The 18,813-nt window shown below is 39.9% G+C and overlaps 1 protein-coding gene across 2 annotated transcripts in view; it reads right to left on the reverse strand.

Annotated features, from left to right (window-relative positions):
* Window positions 1-853: 853 nt before the first annotated feature.
* The window catches only part of adcy9 (adenylate cyclase 9), a 42,582-nt gene continuing 24,622 nt past the window's right edge, over window positions 854-18,813 (reverse strand). The window contains exons 2-11 of one of the 2 annotated variants that reach the window (XM_063476633.1): window positions 18,119-18,318; window positions 17,357-17,464; window positions 16,915-17,153; window positions 16,366-16,468; window positions 15,076-15,284; window positions 13,964-14,123; window positions 10,547-10,701; window positions 8,469-8,498; window positions 5,961-6,228; window positions 854-5,665 (exon numbers count right to left, since the gene is read on the reverse strand). In XM_063476633.1, coding sequence (XP_063332703.1) covers window positions 4,628-5,665; window positions 5,961-6,228; window positions 8,469-8,498; window positions 10,547-10,701; window positions 13,964-14,123; window positions 15,076-15,284; window positions 16,366-16,468; window positions 16,915-17,153; window positions 17,357-17,464; window positions 18,119-18,318 — 2,510 coding nt within the window. In that variant the 3' untranslated portion in view covers window positions 854-4,627. The remainder of the gene's footprint in view (window positions 5,666-5,960; window positions 6,229-8,468; window positions 8,499-10,546; window positions 10,702-13,963; window positions 14,124-15,075; window positions 15,285-16,365; window positions 16,469-16,914; window positions 17,154-17,356; window positions 17,465-18,118; window positions 18,319-18,813) is intronic. The other variant, XM_063476634.1, reaches the window with a different exon arrangement.

An 18,813-nucleotide genomic window follows, 5' to 3' on the forward strand; every position in this document is an offset into this window, starting at 1 on the left:
CGTGAAAACACCGTCACCGCTGACCGCTGGGGGCGCTACAGCACAACCAGTGATTCACACATGCACTTTACAACCCACTTGATCCCATCTTTTTTGTAAACTCGGGGCAAAATATATACATTAATGAATAAAAATATCTTTTTTAAGATGTTAACTTAAATATTTTACCTTATTTTTGCAAACTCACGTGATTTTTTCTGGAAAAAAGAAATTAGATATGAAATGTATGAATTTCCTTTAATAACTGGAAAAATACGAATCTCTGCATGATATAGGAGTTTTTTCGACTACAATAAAAATACTTAAAAGTTGTCAGTTTCTAGCCACTTATTTGTCATTTTTGAAATCGTGTTTTACTAACCTTCTTTTAAATTTGTTAACAGTTTGCAACAAATTATTAAAACATACCTTCTTGCAGTTAAAATGCACTTGGTTAATATGAACTGTGCCCCAACTTCAGTCATCAGCTGGCTGCTGATGAAGATCACAACCCTGTCTCCAATTTTGAGACCTTTTAGGTTAGGCCTAATCCTCCCTAAAACCTGGCAATTTGCATGTTGCCTTTTTGAGAATCTCTAAGTTGCTTCCCTCACCTCTTATTTAGTTTTAATAATACAAAACTAAATGACAGTACAGTCTGTCATCACTCATTATATGCACAGAAATTCAACTCTACGTGACTTTACACGTTACAGTATGCTAGACAGTCCAAGCTTTCTGCTTGGAGATTTATTTCTCTCATACTGAAAAAAAAAGAGGAATAAAGTCATATAACTCACACATAAGCAAACAGACACACAAAAATCAATCTGATAATACGTGTCTCTTATTCATTGTTGTTGGACAGAATCTGACACATGCACATGTATAAAAAAAAAATCATATGTGACAAAATAACTGCATATGTACAAACACTGAGCGCTTTGTGCAAATGTGTACAGATTACTATCACGTGTTGATAAATGATACATGGGTAATGTGCACAAAACGTACATTATACATCTCATTCATGAACATAAAACAAATACATTTCAAATCAAACAACACTGTTTAAAATCTGTCCCAGTGTAACTTAGAACACATACGGGTAGAATTTACTTGCAAATTATAATGAAAAGACGTGCAGCTGACATAATTTAAAATGAGTGACAATGTGATGCTTAAGTGCTGACACTCTATGCCTTTATGTATTTCCCTTATTTCTCTGTCATAAAGCAGAATCACACTTCTGCAAAAAGAAAAGAAAGAAAAAAAAGAGATGACTGAATGCCATGAACTTATCCTTTTTTAAAACGGGAGAACTAGCTTCTGCCAAAACTGAAACAAATCATTTATAAATACACTGTCAAAGAAGGACAGTATTCAGGTAACCTTTAAAGAGCAAAGCTTAGTGATTTGAATTTCCTGAATACTGGAAATATCTGCATAATAATTAACATATATGTAGAATGACATTGAAATGAAATAGGATGGCAGTATAGTACAGAATCAAACAAAAAATAAGGAGACTAGCAAAGAAGGAAACTACTCACATGCAAACAAGTCTCACTCACACACATCTCCCCCTACTGCACCCCAGATCACATAAGTCAGCAGCGTGTAATATTTTATTTATATGTGTGTGTACAGATTAGTGCTACTGGAGAGGATGTGCACCCACAAACCTGTGGAGTTCTTCCTACGCCACCTCAGATCTATGGCTAGTTAGTGTCACTGCTGTGCATGGTAGGGCTGCAGGCACATGGCCTAAAAATCCCATAGATCATCTAACAACGCAAGGCAACAAGACGGTGAACTTTCCTTCACAGCTGATACTCGATATTCTCCTTTATTTGTGTTACATTGTGTGCTATGCTTCATTAGATTTGGCAAACAAGAGCAAGTGGAGAAAATGCACAAGTAGTGTAAATCTTTCAAAAAATAATGATTCTGGGCAACAAAAGCAGGACTCATTTAACTATTTCAGCGTCTGCAGTGACGGCTTCTGGAGAAACCTCTTTGGAATTTCAGGGTATTAATGCTACAACGATTATGATAGTTGATGCTATGATTAAACATAGTCCACATTCAAAAGGCACAGGCCGTGTATGTCCAGAGAGCTTAGTGAAAGAGGTAAATAAACATGTTTTGCTACAGGTCCCGACAGCTACATAACTCATCCTTCTTGTCATTTTGGCATTTTTGCATGTGGACAGATTTCTGAACAGAGAAAGTCCATCTAACCCAACTGCTGACTAATTTTTTAAACATGTGGTGGTGAAAGCTGAAAATGAATAATCTATGGATAAGGCAATAGCAAACTGTCCCCATTTCTATCTTTTTTATATGATTGAGTTGACGTAAAACCTTATATTTCTCACACACTTAGGAAATATAAGAGAGAAACACGTGCTTTCAGGAGAAAAGACAAAGCACGAAGTGAGGAAAGAGAAAAGAGAAACGAGCAAGCGATTTAATGGGAGCACCACCACACTTTTCCAGATGGCTGGTTTGTGTCAGCAGGAAAGAACTGGAAAGAAGCACAAAAAAAATATCTGGAATTTATCAAAAAAGAAACAAAACCTGCACACAATGACCATTAATTTTCTCAAATATACAATCACAATCTATCCTCTGCATAATGACAGCTTGGTAAAAAAAAAAATTAAAAAAAAAAAAAAAAAATGAAAGAAGAAAAACTTTCTGGAAACCAAAAACTAAAAAAAATAATACAGTCATACTTTCAGGCACCACAAACAATCAGCTAGATTAGGCTGCACTGCACCCATAATCACTCAATTAAAGTGGCACAATTTTATTAATTCAGTAGAGGCCCCGATTGGTGAAAAGACTGTGACAGGATCAAGGTAATAAGTCCCAATCTTTCAACAGCAAATCACAAAGATAAAGGCAGACGACAATGATCTGTTGGGTAATCTGCACAGATGGGCTGACCATTGTTTAGATTTTTTTTTTCTTTTAGCAATGAAGGCAACAGAAATTAAAGAAAAGTCACAAGATTTGAGTCTGAGGTTTTACACACAGTACTGTGGAAACTGTCACTCATCTCTAAATTTAAACCCACGCCAACAGCCTGTGGACCACCCCATCACTGACCAAGAACTATGCAGTGATTGTCCCTCACAGTCCCATTTAAAGTTATACTTCACCTGAAATCCTTCAAGTATCAAGCGCTCACCTCATCAGAAGACAGGAATGGTGATATTCTGTATTTGACTTATTGACTCCAATGAAAACAAAATTAAAGCTGCCAATGCTGCCAATACTTGCAAGTATCATACTACCTCCCAGCATTATTAGGACTCTCTTATAATTAATAATGAGTGAAATCTGTGTTGTTGGTGTGAATGTGAGTATGGTAAATGGGAGTATTCAATTTATGGTAGTTTGAATGAGTGATTCTCGTATTTTGGCTATTTATCAGGATTCCAGTAGGAGCAAATGGGAGAGTGGCAGTATTCAGAGACAGGCCAACACGCTGCTGGCTTCCTCTTCATTCTTTTTATTTGGTCAAAACAAAAATACAAAATATCACCAGAAAGATATTTGGTCTTCCAAGCAGCCCGCCATATAAAGGAGTGGTTGCTGATCAAAGAAAAAGCTGAAATATCAGCTAGCTCGCATCGAGACAATTTTACACTACCTGTAAAATTGGACATGTGTGCGAGAGGTGAGCGTTTAATACCTGAAAGACAGATCCCAGTATATTTAAAGTGCCTTCCTGCATTTGTGATGGTCTCACTTTTTCAAACCACCTTATCTGTCCCTTATCTGATTAGATTTTGTGCTTTTGATTCTCTCACCTCTGTTTAAAGTTTCTTAAAAGCTATTTATTGGTAATAACTACTGAATACAAGTGGTCGAAAAAAAGAAAAACACTGTGCAAGACCTTTGCTTAATATGTGCATTGAGCTGCTACACAAACTAAAATCTCTGCAGCCTGCATGTCCCTTGAAAGTGAGACTCTGGCACAAATGAATACTGTATTAAGCCCTGATGTCAAAGCACAATACATAAATTAACACTGCTTCATGTGATTCCCTCATTCTTCCCAAAGTTTCCTGCTCCACCTGTCATTCTGCATTGGCACTTATATAAAATCTAAAATAATTTTCCCTTAAGTAAGGTCAGGACTTTGATCAAGTTAAAACAGTTGATATGGCACAACAATAATGATTTCTGTAAGAAATACTTGCATTCAAAATAAAAGCATGAAATAAGAAACCACAGCATGTTCTGTAGTCAAACATTGTTAAAACTTGTTCAGTATTCATATTTTTGTTCACTGTTCTAGTCCTGAAGGCACTTAATAACAAAAGCATCAACAACAACACCACCAACAAATCCCTCTTTCCCTTTTCAGCTTGTTCGCCATCATAAACTGCTGTGCTCAACACAGGTAAAACCCGCCCCAGGACTCAGGCAACACTCCCATGAAAGACATCGAGTACAATCTTATAGCCACTGCATCCACCGGTTTTGTTTTTGACGTGACCAGTCTGTCTTCCATGCCAAAGACACTTGCTTAAAGGAAAAGACATCCCGCCAACATCAGTAATCAGTCCTGGGGAGGCAGCAGCTGGGGGCAGTAAGAGGAATAGAAGACTGCGGGAGGAGACAGAAGGGATCAGAGACGAGCATAAAACTCCTCATTGAGTTTAGTTAGCTCATTCGCTTCCTCATCTTCATCCTCCTCTTCTTGAAGCGCGAGAGGAGCTGGCTGCACCTGGGAGGGGCCTTGTGCACCACTGGGCTCTGGGCCTAGTTCAGAATGGGGAGGGGTGTGAACGTCTGTGGCAGGGGGCTGTCCAGCGTCCCTATATCCTTCCTCCCTCACTTCTGTGGGCTTAACTGAGACAGGCTCAGGGCCTACTCCTGGAGGCCTTACAGCACATTGGGGTTGAGTAGAGAGCGTGGAAAGAGAGGAGGAGGGAGGAGTGGAAGAGGTGGAAGGGGCAGCCACAGGCTGGGCAACTGAAGTCTCACTGGCAGGTAATACCAGGGACGAGGGTCCAACTCTTACAGCCTGCTCTGCTTGATCCTGGTATATACTTTCCCCACTTTTTGGGTAAAGGAAAGTCCTCATTTGACCTTTGCCCTTAACATTCACAGTACCTCTATAGTCAAACTCTAAACCCATGGCACTGAGCACAGCATGGCTTTCCTCGCTCACTTGCACCCGACACTCCACGCCGGTGGAGTCCATGCGACTGGCAATGTTTACTGTGTCTCCCCAGATGTCATAGAGTAGCTTTGTGGTGCCGATGACCCCTGCCGTCAGGGGACCATGGTTAAATCCAATGCGGAGCTTAAACCCAAAGCCTAGCATATTCTTGTTGAAATCATCCAGGACTCCCATCATCTCAAGGGCAAAGTTGAAAAGGGCCATGAGGTGAGCATGCGGAGAATCCGATTCATTCTCAGCCATCTGCTCGACGTTCAGTCCCGACGCAGCCATGTAGGTGGCCCCGATTGTCTTGATTTTTTCCACGCTTGAGAATTCAGGTTTGCGAAGGAGTTCGTCAAAGTCTCCAATCAGCTCATTCAGGACACGGTAGCACTCTTTTCCACCTTCATAGCTCTCTTCATAAAACTCACTGAAGTTCACAATACTGGCAAAGATCACACCCACACTGTCGTGGTTCTTGGAGTAGCTCTGGGTCACCTGAAATATATGGAGAGAAGAGGGTCACGTTATAATGAACTCACAAGAGAGAACTATCTTCAACTGTAGTCAATAGTTTGAACGTGTGTATACATGAGATTCTTAATGAATTTAGATTTCATTGTAAATGAACACAACTGCCATTTTTTGCTCATTAACTGATAAAACTACTACTGCTGTATTTGCTTGATAATAGTTGATTACGGAGAACAAAAAACAAGAAAATGTTTATTTATTGATCAGTATTTAGACGATTAAGTTCAAGTTTAATAGTTCATTTAAATGGCAACAAAACCTTGAGCTGGTCAGCGACATGGATGGGGATGATGTTGCCGAGTAACCACTCAGCCTGATCTCGCATCATCTGGATCTTGGTGCGGTGCTTGTCAGCCTCGACGTTGCCATGGTAATGGAGACGGTAGCTGATCTCAAACTCGCGGTTGAGGAACCACACCAGGAGAAGAAGCAAGAAGAAGGCCAGGATGGCCTCTGAGATCAAAAGGTCAGAAAACATCTTAGGACCATTTTCTGAACTGCCGTCAATCAATGTTGAGGTGTTTGGTCTGTGGAAGAAAATGATGGGAGAATCAGAAAAGAATGAGGGACATATGGGAGAAATGATCAGGTGAGAATTGAAAGACAAAAGATGGTAAGGAGACTTCTACAGGCATTTCTTAGAGAATCTACAACATAGCATCTTAATAAAGGTTTAACATATATCTTGCAGTTCTGAGCCCAGTTTTTAAGTTACATGTGCTTAATCCAGATAACATGCAGTAATGCTGGGAAATTTAGGTTTAGCCTTGATCAAATTTGAATTAAGACTTTACCAAAGGGCAAGAGCACAATTTTGGACTTGCACTAAAATTTTGATTTATCGCAGAGCAGGCAGTTCTAACTCCCCAACCATAGAAAAAAAAAAATCAAAATCAATGGACACAATTAGTTGACTCTGTCAGCATTTATAACTCCATGTGTCCATCTCCAAATGAAAACAACATGTTTCTGCTGCTTCTCTGCAGTTTTTGCCAAAAGTCATTCTGGAAGATTTAGAAATCAGACTCAAGTTAAAGTATATGAAGGATAAAATTTCCCGCGAACTGTTCTGTCTGATTTAAAAAAAAAATAAAAAAATCAGTTTATGGATTTATGTGACAAATAAGATAATTTAAGGACTTATGCCAGTTAAATGTTTATCTGATAATGCACTTCAGCTAAAAACTGTAATTAGCACTAGAATTAGATAATTTATTCTCAATATAATATTATTTGAGGGGTTATTTATCATTATTCACCTTAATGCAGAACAGTTGATACAGAACTCAGTTATTTTATCAAGATGAAAGAATGAGGGGAAAAAGTACTTGTGTGTGATCTGTGATATACACAAACTAACCCTGTGAATACATTGAATGTATAACATATGGGAACAGTTTGTAAAGCAGGTGTGCAGCACAGTATTTGTTCTAAGTAACCACACCTGTTTTGCATAGGCCTATGTGATAACAGGCAAAACAAGAGGTGTTTTGTTTTCAGCTTTGCCTGGTCCGATGAGTCTCAATTTCTGCTGCAACATTCAGATGTAGGGTCAGAATTTAATGTGAAAAAACAAAACAAAACACTGATGTATCCTCCCTTGTGGTTCAATCTATTGTTGGTGTAATGGTGCGGGGAGCTCCCCTTCACACGGTTTGTTCCCCTCAGTACAAGTTTAGCACTGTTTAAATGCCACAGCCTACCTGATTATTTTTGCTGACTGTGCCCATCCCTTTATCCAAGCTAGTAGTATCAAAGTGTACCCAATAAAGTGGCCAGTAAGTGCATAACTATTAAGTATAATATCCTGGTGGAAAATGCTTTTTTAAAACCTTATTTTTGACAAAGTCCTATAAGTTTTTAAACTTTTTGTTTTGTCTTTTTAACTCAGATTTGACTGGTGATTCTATACCTATATATGAAAAATGTAAATTAAAGTGAATTTGCATAAAACTTCAAACTAGCTGACATAACAACGGTCTAGAGGTGTTTCTATCCCCACATCCCCAGACTTTTTTTAATGTTAAGTTGCTAAGTAACCACCAGCTGCTGGGCTACTGGCAAAGGTGGATGCTGAAGTTTTTCTTGCAAAAAACATACCAACGCTTTATGACCCATGTCTGTGTACAATAACTGCATGCATCTCACGCAAAGATAAAAAAAAGAATAGAAGATGATCTCCGTGGCACATACACACCGCTAAATGTGGTGCTCTCATGTCTGGTGTAGCCACTTCCACTGATTATAATAGAATTAAAATGCATACTTTAGCCACAGTAAAAGGCTGTGGCTACACAAATTATGGAGAATTTGGTTGTTTCAGTTTGTTTTTGTAATTCCCTTGATAAAACTAAAATAAAAAATGCAATGTAGAGGTTTACATATCTAACTGTAATATAAACAGGTGTATCGTGAAAGCCCAGAAAAGGAGCCAACAAAGACCAAAGAATACAAAGAAACAGCTCTTTTCTACTGCGGCCTTGATTAAGGCTTAGTTGTAGCCCTCATACAAGATTTAAGCCAGCATGAGCTGCATGAGTCATTTCCACCACTACTGGCATTTGCAGGCATTATTACTGCAGCACACAAAGAGAAAAACAGAGGAGGAGAGAGAGATGGATAGGAGAATAAAAAGCATGACCGTGTGAGCATAGGTTAAAGCTAGAGAGAGCTGTAGTTATGACAAGTAGAGAAAAAAGCAGTCGCTCCTGTTAACCCTTCAAATGTCAGTCATCAATCAAACCCCTGTTTCCACGGAGACACTCACCCTTGAACTGCTAAGCTGTTATTACTCGAGCTGAAAGACACAAGAGTGGTGTCAGTCAGAAGACCAGTCAAGAACAGTCATACACATGCACGCAAACACATACAATACGCATGCATGACAGCATATAATCAGGGGTTAAACTAGGCAGAACAAGCCAAAATGGTGTTTCGACATCTTCAATTACAGAGTAATTAAATACGATAGGTGGCTTAATACACCACAATATCAAGCTGGATCATGTTTCATTTGCTATAGTATGGGGTTCCTTCTAGCTGATGCCAGGAAGATACTCAAGAAATCAAAACGTAACATCACCCCATCATTATTTAGCGAACTAGTGATATGCTAATTTATTTTCAAAATAGTAGGTGGGCGGTTAAAATCCCAAAATCTATAGCAGCATCACAGGACAGCTGATCGCAGCCTTTCCACAAAGAAAACAAATCTACTGGAGCTCACAAAACAAATGAATTATAAATTATTCTGAGGAAAGATATTTTTCCTGATGAACTGCTTCACTGGATCTTGAGTGCTATTTGAATCCCTGCATATGATGTAGATATTCTCATTTTTGTTGCAGAATCTGCTACAGGTACAGTGTTTAAAAACTACCAATTCAAATCTGAGCCACAAACAAACAGGGCAGACTCAGTGCACCGATGCAAACCTCTTTTTTTTTTAGCATAAAAAAAGGACCTTTATTATTTACTAAAGAAGTTCAGTGTTAATTTTGAGACTAAAAGGCAATAATTGCAATATTTCTTGTAGTTCTATTGATTGCATGACGGGGTTTTGTTTTTAGAAATTTATTTTTCCCAAAGTGCAAACTTTGCAGGTGAGTGTATTTAAAATTAACAATACAAATGCTATTTAAAAAGGTTAGCAGGAGGCAATTAACTGAAAAAAGTGCTAAAAAAAAAAAAAAAAAACAAGAAAGGAAAAAGCCTGCCTTCTTTTGTGCCTGCTGTGGAGGTGATAGTTGCTGCTCAAAGTGTTAATTTGGAATGCCAGGGGGAGATATTATCGGAGTGATAATTGGCACGAGAGAATGGTTGGCATGGAAGCGCCATGTAAAACTTTGGCTCTGTCCTGTAGCTCTTACTGAGCGCTTGTCCTGAATGTTTAGAGCTGAGTCCCACATCTTTCTGGTCCTCTGTAATAGTGGCATTTTATTGAAACTGAGAAGAAGTCATCACACTGCAAATACAAAATGCATGCATGCTATGGATGTTTTAAAGGCAGCAAAGTTACGTTTTTACAGCGAGCAGAGCAGTTTGCGCCGTAGATTTTTAATCCTGTACACAGAGATCAGTTCATAATGGAGCACAAAAGCCTCTGCGGTGTCTCTGTGCATACACAGATGCCCACAATGTCACAAACTCCCTCATGTATTTTGCTTTTTTCCCTCCTCTCCATCAGATCAATTACATAATATAATGAAATGTGCAGCTATTAATGCGACTCGGATCGGAAGCATGCAGAAAAAAGCAAGAGCAATGTGTGCATTTACAGATGAGGCACAGCTGCAGTAACTTCATTATGAATGGATGGCAAATAGCCTTTTATGCTCTTCTCTACATCCTGCAGGTCAGCTGTTATACACAGATGCCGTGTTTATATGGTAGAACAGTTTGAAAGCTAAATAATATTTGAATAATCTCTGGACGAATCCTACATCTCACCCGAGCTCTCCGCTCTCCCCTCCTCAAAAGTCTCCATCGGTTTCTAACAGAAGACTTCTCCCTTTTTATCAAAACACATTGATTATTCTCCGGCTGACTCTCACTGATCTGAACTGCTGTTTCTGGAGAGAAAATGTGGAATACCTGCACTTACACTGTGCCATTTTAGTCAGTACATTGAGGATTATATGTAGTGAATATATGCATGAGATCTACAGACTAAACTCAAAAGGTGCAAATTTGTTTTACATTAAGGGCTGGCTAGAAATCACTGCTCTACCCTACTCTACCCTTGACTACTTAAGCCTTTTATAGGGATTCATGATAGCATCCCACAGAGTACCCTGCATTTAGTGTTTGTGTAGTGTTTGTGTGTATGTGCAGTTAGCGTCTCACCTTTCCCCATCCAGAGGACTGCACAACAACAGCAGCAGCAGCAAAGCAACCCCTGTAGCAGTGGCCAGGATTGAGCGCATCCAGAAACTCAGCTGACAGAAGTTACAAAACTGGATGATGGCCAGGATGGTGGCACAGCACAGGAACATGGTCACCTGAGGAAAAACAAAAGCTAGTTATTCAAATGTCTTAGCAAATACAACAACAACAAAGAATTCTTGCACATCCAGCTGAAGCATGTGCTATAAAAACACCTACTAAGCACGTAGTGATGTAATGATGTACTGGCTACTCTTCAGCTGTAAAATCCAGGTTTTCTGTTTAAGCACTTAGTGGTTATGTTGTGTAACACAAGTGCATCACACTACATCTTTCACCACCAGAGCCAAAGCCAGCATGTTGTAGCCCAAAGACAATCCATAGGCTTATTGAATAAAATATGATAAAAGCTTGAAGGTTTTTGGATCAAAGTACTACTGTTCAGTTCAGATAACTGCAACCAGAAAGTGCCTTAAGATGATTACCCTTGTGAATTATTGCTATATAAATAAAATTGAATTAATTAGCTTCCCATTTCCCCCACGGCAAATGTTTTTCTCTACAGTTCTTGTTGCCATTTCCTTGGTATTTCCCTGGATCGTGTCACCAAAACTGCAAAATATATGCTAAAATGTCAAGAGCAATTCAGGGAATAAGTGCACAGACATTTTCAGTTTTCAGGACTAGCGCTATAATTTCATGGAACATTTTTTTAAATTAATGAATCATTTTATTTGTTTATTGTCACAAATAGACCTTTACGACAATCAAAGGGATTCTATTTTGCTCATTTCCAATTTTCTCCATATTTTATTCTTGGACCTTACTATAGTATCTTTGCATGATTTTGATTTCAAAATAATCCTTATTCATCTTAAATTGGGCTGTGATGCGACACCTCACTTCATGCACACTGTGAAGCAAGATTTTTTTTGCACCTCTTCCTTTAAACTAGCTTTCTTCTGATTGGCTGGTCCTTGCAAATGATTAGAACAGCAGGTGGGTGGAGCTGTGGTGCTGCTGCATTCCCAGCCTAAGGTGGCATTATTAGGAATATCCTCTGTCACCGACATCTTATAGAGCCAAGAGCAGGAAAAATTAAAAAAAAAAAAAAAAGCTTCCTGGTAGATGCACTTTAATTTGAAAATCCTAGGCGATTTTCAGAAAAGTTGACTCTGGTCCTTGAGATTCAAACTTGTTTGAGATTTTTAGTAGGTGCACCTGAGGGATGAATTTAAAAATCTTACATCACCTCAACCTTGAGTTGTCATATTCACAAACTTGGGTGTCAACATTAACAATACCCCATCAACCTTTTAAGATTGAGGGGTAAAAACTGTCTACAACAGTGTTTAGTGCAGTCTGAAACCTGCACTTTGGCTTGCAGGGATTACTTCTATATATAGCATGAAAATAACTGGATGGATTTCAAAACAATGCTGTCAAAATTAGTTTTTCACCAATGTTGAAGATTTAGCACTGAACAAACTGTAGTGTGTTCAATCTCAAATTGAAATTCACCACATGAGCAAGTGTTGGGCCATCTACACTAAAGCAGAGTCATGCTGGAAGAGAAAACCTAAGCACAGAATAGTCCAAAATGTGTTGGTAAGCTGAGGCATTAAGAGTCCCCTTCGCTGGAACGTTCCAGACTCAGACTCGTCAGACAGAGTGCCAGATAGAGAAGCATGATTTGTCACCCTACAGAACATGTTTCCACTGCTCAGGAGTCCAGTGGTGGCTTGCTTTAAGCCACTCCATCTGATGCTCGGTATTGTGCTTGGTGCTGTAAAGCCTGCATGTAGCTGAACAGCCATGGAAACGCATGCAGTGAAACTCCCAGCACACAGTTTTTGTGCTGATGTTGATAAGTCTGCAGCACTCAGCAATCCCGCTCTGTAACTTTACATGGTCTGCCACTTCATGGCTGAGTTGCTGTGGTTCCTAAACACTTCCACTTTGCAATAATAATACCACTTAAAGTTGATCATATAATATCTAGGAAGACAGAAATTTCACAAACTGACTTGTTGCAACAGCAGCATGCTATTACAGTGCCACGCTTGAATTCAGGGAGCTTTTCACAGCAGCACCGTCTTTCACAAATGTTTGCCAAAGCAGGCTGCATGGCCAGTGGGCTTGATTTTATACACCTGTGGTAATGGGCGTGAAACAGCTGAAGCCAGTGATTAGGAGGTGTGGCCCAGTACTTTTGTCCATAAGATGTAGCTTTGTAAAGGGATCCTTGACCCAATAAAGTGAGCTGTTTTGTCATAGTTTTGGGGAAATGTCTTAGTGGTCAGGTCTAAGCCTGAATTTCAAAAGCAACATAAATGAAATATATTGTGATTTGTAAAAGTCTAAAACATAGTGATTTAGGCTCTTAGAAATACGCAGAGCTCTTTTCATGCAAAAACATGCAGACAGCAAAATGAATTTGGGGACATTTTCACGCTGTTAACGATTACATTGACAAGATAAGATCTTTTCCCAGCTCATCACTACACATGTCCTCCCCTCTCCCTGTCATGCCCTTCCACCCCACCCTAACACCCCACAACCCTCACTCAGCACTGTTATTGGGTCTTAACATCTTCAAAGGCATTAAAGTCCAGAAAACTGCATGTCTAATTAGCAACTCTCCCTGAGACTGTCGCTTTGATCTGCGAGCCCTGAAGCGATGGCGAGAGCTGAGGCGAGAGAGTGAGCAGGGTGGGAGAGAAATGGATAAAGACATAGGGTGTTGGAAAAACAAGATATGAAACCAATGCACATCTTGCAAGCAGCCGTTGGCTCCAACCTGAAATACGAGACTCAAACGTATACAGAGCTGGAAATGCACTTGACTTAAAACGCTGCAAAACAAGCGCAACTCACATCTTCACACATGCAGGACTCAAAGAAGAAAAGTTGACATTTCTGGTGCCAAAATCCATGCGTGTTCATTCTAGTGGTCCATTAACAGGTTAACACCAGCTAATGAGCTGTTTTAGACCATGATGAGTTTCAAATCAGCTTAGCGATAACAGTCAGAGTAAACCATTACAGCTACAAAGGATACTTCCAAAAGCAGGGACAACAGAGGCACAGTAGTTGCAGTTAAATCAGCAGCAATACAAGTACTATTAGTCCCAGCATGGCATCTTTAGTAGTAGTCCTGGCAGCAGCGTCAACTGCAATCTCGCTGAATGATACCAAGACGGAGCAACTATGACGGTGCAAGTTTAGTAGGGTTACATTTTTACTTTAAACTTCTCCTTGAGATACTTTCAGATAAGAAATGTGTCAAATATTTTGAGGCTGTGAACCAGAATATATTTGGGATGTTTAAGAAATTTTGTTCTCTGATCACAACAAGAGTTTAATTTTAGTGTTTACCTGAGGTTGCAGCTGATCACCTGAAGTGAGGTGGGACAAGACAGAGATGGCAGGGAGAGAGACCAACACGGCACCGATCACGTGACGAGAGACCCAGCCAGAAACTACCAGGAGGAGGGAGTGAGTACAGCTCATCACCTCCTCCAAGTAGAAGGCCATGCTGCAAGAGAGGAGAGGAGAAGAGAAGGGGGAATCATTTATTGTCTTAATGAAAATCAGAATGAACAAAAACTTTAAACAATAACTGAAAAAAATCAAAGTTAGACAGAAAATAAAGTAGAGAAAAACATGCCGCCTCTTCTCCTCTAACTTCCTCAATCCTTGCTCGGTCTGGGAAAAAACTGCAGCAGATTCTCATTACCCTTAATTATGATACATTATTAAAACAATAATACTGTCCAAGTCACAGCAAGAAGATGAAGATTTATTGCCCATTTAGGCAAGGCAATAAGTGAAAATTAATTAATCTTTAAATACTCTCCATGCACAGTCATTAAAGTAAGTACCACAAGAAAACACATCCCTAGCACTACTCAGAGTATTGGAAAATCCAAGAATAAGTTTGTTTTTTTTCTCTTTAAGCCTGGTATGAGTTTGTCATTGTGCCGGTTTCTAAGCCAGTAATTGACTGGGGAAATTTATCCATGGTGTGGAAGCCAAATAAAACATAAAACAGTGTAAAACAATTCATGCTAGTCTCAGTGGAAAGTCATAGTCCTGCATGTTGGTCTATCAGTAGTTTCAGTTCCGTGGCACTGAAGCCCAAGAGATACAGATTTTTATTCGACTGTGACAGCACTCGACTTGAAAACAAACAATTGCGTATTCTTACGCCCAGCTGGAACCGCACCGAGAGCAACGGTATAAATAACACTTCAGAGATTTTGCTATCCCGCCAGGAAAAATAAAATCTGGGGAAAACACTGAGGCCTTGTCATTGTTTCGTAAAAAGGTCAAATGTTGAGACAATGAATGTGTTACGTTATAAAATATCTTATACAAATGTTTTTATTGGCATATCGGTCAAAACATTTTTGATATACAACATGTGTGCACACTCACTAACACCCACAAACACTCTCCATCTGCATCAGCTGCCTAAACATCCTCACCGTATGGAGAGCACCAAGGACGCCAGCTCAAAGAGACCGGCCAGGGGAGCCAAGGCCAGGGCAGCGGTAGCCGGAGTGGATGAGCTCATGAGAGGTGGAAGAAAGCAGGCCAGGGTGAGGGCCAGGAAGACAAAACAGCTGAGGAGGACATCCAATAAGGAGCTGAAGGTAGTGCTTGCAAAAGTCTGCACCGGAACCATGTTTCTGACCTAAATGGGAAGAGTAATTGCAATTGCTCATTTTTACAGAAACTACACCCACACCTTGCAATGCACACATAAATGTATGGATGTTTTACAATCAGGTCTAAAATGTGTAAATCTAAATGCAAAACAAAGTTGAATGTTATGAATCTTCTATACAGACACAATGAAACCTTCAAAATATTTTTTTTTACCTTTTTTAGCAGTAGTACCCAGATCTGCGTTGTTTTTACATGGTTTCCTAACCTGATTTAACTTAAAAAAATGTTACTGCCTTCTGTAAACTGCCAGATTATTTTTAAATTAATCACACTTTTCCAGTGGGTGTTAAAAAACCCAACTAAATCCTATTTTCATCTTTAAAGGGGGGTGCAAAACAACAGTCAAAGCGACAAATAGAAGCTTTTTTACAAATGCAAAAATCACCTGAATTCTTCCAATCGTTTAACAATTCTTTCTAGAAACGAATGCACAAACTAAAACTTGTGCTGCTTTAGCAAATAACAAATATTATATCAATGTTTACATACTGAATATATTTTCGCAGCTAAACCCAAAAGTCATAGTCATGTGCAAACTCTTATGATCACACACTGTAGACATTTTGCGTGAAGTGATCCTAGTGTTGTGGGGTTTTTGTTTTTTTGTAGTAACACTGGTTTAACACCAGGTGGCTACAAGACTTTGAGGTCAATGCAGGCCAACTGGAACTGGTCCTGTGTGTGTGTGCCTGTGTGAGAGAGCATGTGGTATAAAATTTCGGAAACAAGAGGGGTACAAGGAAAAACTTACAACAACTCCACCCCATCGGTCAAAGAGACAAGCACGCAGTGACACAGAGAGAATCAAACGCTCTGCCTCAGATTCAAAAGATGCATTAGGACACTACTGTTTGTCATTCGTCTCCTTATTGCCTTCTGCTTTTTAACAGTTCAGTTTTTCTTACCCACGTAGGAAGCCCTCTCTTCTGCTGGGTACTATTTTTAGTTAAGCCTCAAGTTAATCAGTGAAGAGTGTTAAAATCACAATCGCAGGTAGGATCATCAAACAGTTGAGTAGAAAAATGTGTTTGTGTACTTGTGTGTACCTCTTTCTTGTAGCTGCTCCGATAGGCTTTTTCCAGAGGGCTCTTTAGAAAGTTAAGGCTGATCTTATTGATGGGTGGTTTGAAAAAGTAATCCTTCATTAGACTGGAGATCAGAGTAAGGAAAAAAAATACGACAAAAGGTCAGAAAAAGTTAAATGGTTCACTTATTATTTTATTGTGGGAAAAAAATGCAACAACTGTAACAACTCATCTACTGATTCAGGATAAAACAAACAAACTGTAAGTCTGAAACAACTGCTCCTACATTAGCATTAAACCCTTGAGTCCTCAAGTAATCATACAATGTTTGCATTTCATCTTTAAGAGCATCCTGAGAACTCTGTGTGTGGAGTTTATGCGTTTATCTGTGTGATCTGGCGAGGCGAGCCCTCAGTACAAAGGTTTATTCGTAATAAACCTTTAGAAAATTATGAAAACATGGCATCATATTCAATGCCAAAGTGATAACTTTTACCCACTCCTGCATAATTAGTCACCCTTGAGTGACCTTATCAGATCATAAATTCCACCTTTAACCACTTTGCTCACCTGTCCTCCCCTATAACATCCACGAAATGGGCGTCGCTCTTCTGTCTGTAGTTCTTGGCACGCAACTGTATCAAGGCAGAGTGATCCATGCCTGTACCTGCTGCCCCCGTGCCCCCAGCCATGCCGAGACTGGTGCCAGTTCCCGTGTCACATAGAGAACTCTGACTGGCCCGCACTGGTTCCTCCAGCGGTGGACTCAGCAGGCCGTTGACTGCCCTGGGGCTGTGACCTGGGATAAACTGTGATGAGTAGATGAGATAAAGGCGATGAAAAAGACAGAGGGACCAGAGTCAGAGGACAGACGACGGAGGTAAAAAAGAAGAAAGCACACAAAAAGCGATAAGCACGGGGCATGACTGTCAAGTAGCTTTAGTGACAAATGCTTAATCGAGTGCTTGACAAGTGCACCGATGCTGTCGCTGCTCGTGTGTGCGTGTTGTACCTTGGCACTGCTAATCTTGTGCTCTTCCTGGCAGCCATTCAGCACAGCCACATCATCACCCTGCTCTGCCACGGAAGACAGGACCGTGTTATGAAACACACAGGGAGGCTGGAGAGAGAGAAAGGCAGCAGGGGGAGAGTTTGACAAATTAAACATATCATACAAAAGCGGCTTGTGCAATAACAGCATCAGATTATATATGAGCTGAGCTGTGCGCACTGGCATGTTTTAAGTTTAAGTAAAAGTGAAATGATGAGCTGGAGTGTTTCAGTTTTATAATAAACCCCCCCAATAATTAAGACTTAGCAATGCATACGAGACAAAATAACTCTGTGTGAGTCACACAATGTTCAAAATGAGCTTCCCTTCATCACTGACTGGTTCAATAATGACACAGAAGCACTAGAAAAGCTTGACAATAGGTTACAAGAACTATTTTTTCATGCTGCGGGGTGTGGATAGCAACATTATGCACCAAAAGTACTTCAGTTTAGTATGTTACTATAGACAAGTGGTTCTCACTGCTGGGGCACAGAGCTGGAAAAAAAAGAATATGACCAAGGGAATCCTTTTTATTGTTAATGCCTGATTAAAACAATGCAGAGTGAGAAGTGTTCTCCATTTCTTGATATGACAAGTATAAGAGCCACTGCTTTAAGTGAGGCATTCATCAGAAGGACAACAAGCATCAATGCTAGTTTGAGTTCCTCATATGTGGTTTTAGACATGCGGAAAGTGTCTTTATCACTTTTTTCCTCTTACCCCAATCCGGTCAGGTGGTTGGTGTGGCAAAGGAGGCTCAGCGGCCTTCGCCCCTCCAGGTATGAGGTCTGGTGTGTGGGTGGGAGGACAGGAGGAGCGGCTGACTCCTTCAAAATCCTCACCTGGCAGTGCCATCTGAGAACAGCCACACTGCACATCATGATCCGGCTTCCTCCCTGATATCAGGTAGGTTTTCAGTTCTAACAAGAGAGCAAAAAGCAATGCAGTTTAGAGGAGTGTAGCATAACTTTCACTTTACTGGTCGAGTGAGATTACAAAGAAGTGAATTGCAGAGCACAACCGATGATAATTTCTTCAAAGTGGTGTCACATAACACAATCTTAACAGCAGTGGCTTGCAATTGCTAATCTATTACCCAAGAATTTGTAAAGACCAGTCATCAGGTGCCTCTGAATTCCCAAAGAAAGCAAATTTTCTTACTTACATAAAAAAATCAACTAAAATGGTGTAGCAACTTTTATATTAGGTTCTATTTCCCTGAGAGGCACCACTGCACAGGTCGCTGATAAAAATGGACTGGATTATGTTGAAAATATGGACTCTGGGCAAAATGTTTTTCGCCATTATGAACAAACAGATGGTCATATTCAGGAATATGAATATGAACTGCTGACATAAGTCATTTTTATGGTGGTATGTACTGAGATGATCCACCTGGGTTTTAAATGTTAACC

This window comes from Pelmatolapia mariae, linkage group LG6, assembly GCF_036321145.2.
Source record: "Pelmatolapia mariae isolate MD_Pm_ZW linkage group LG6, Pm_UMD_F_2, whole genome shotgun sequence".
Classification (NCBI taxonomy): Eukaryota; Metazoa; Chordata; class Actinopteri; order Cichliformes; family Cichlidae; genus Pelmatolapia; species Pelmatolapia mariae.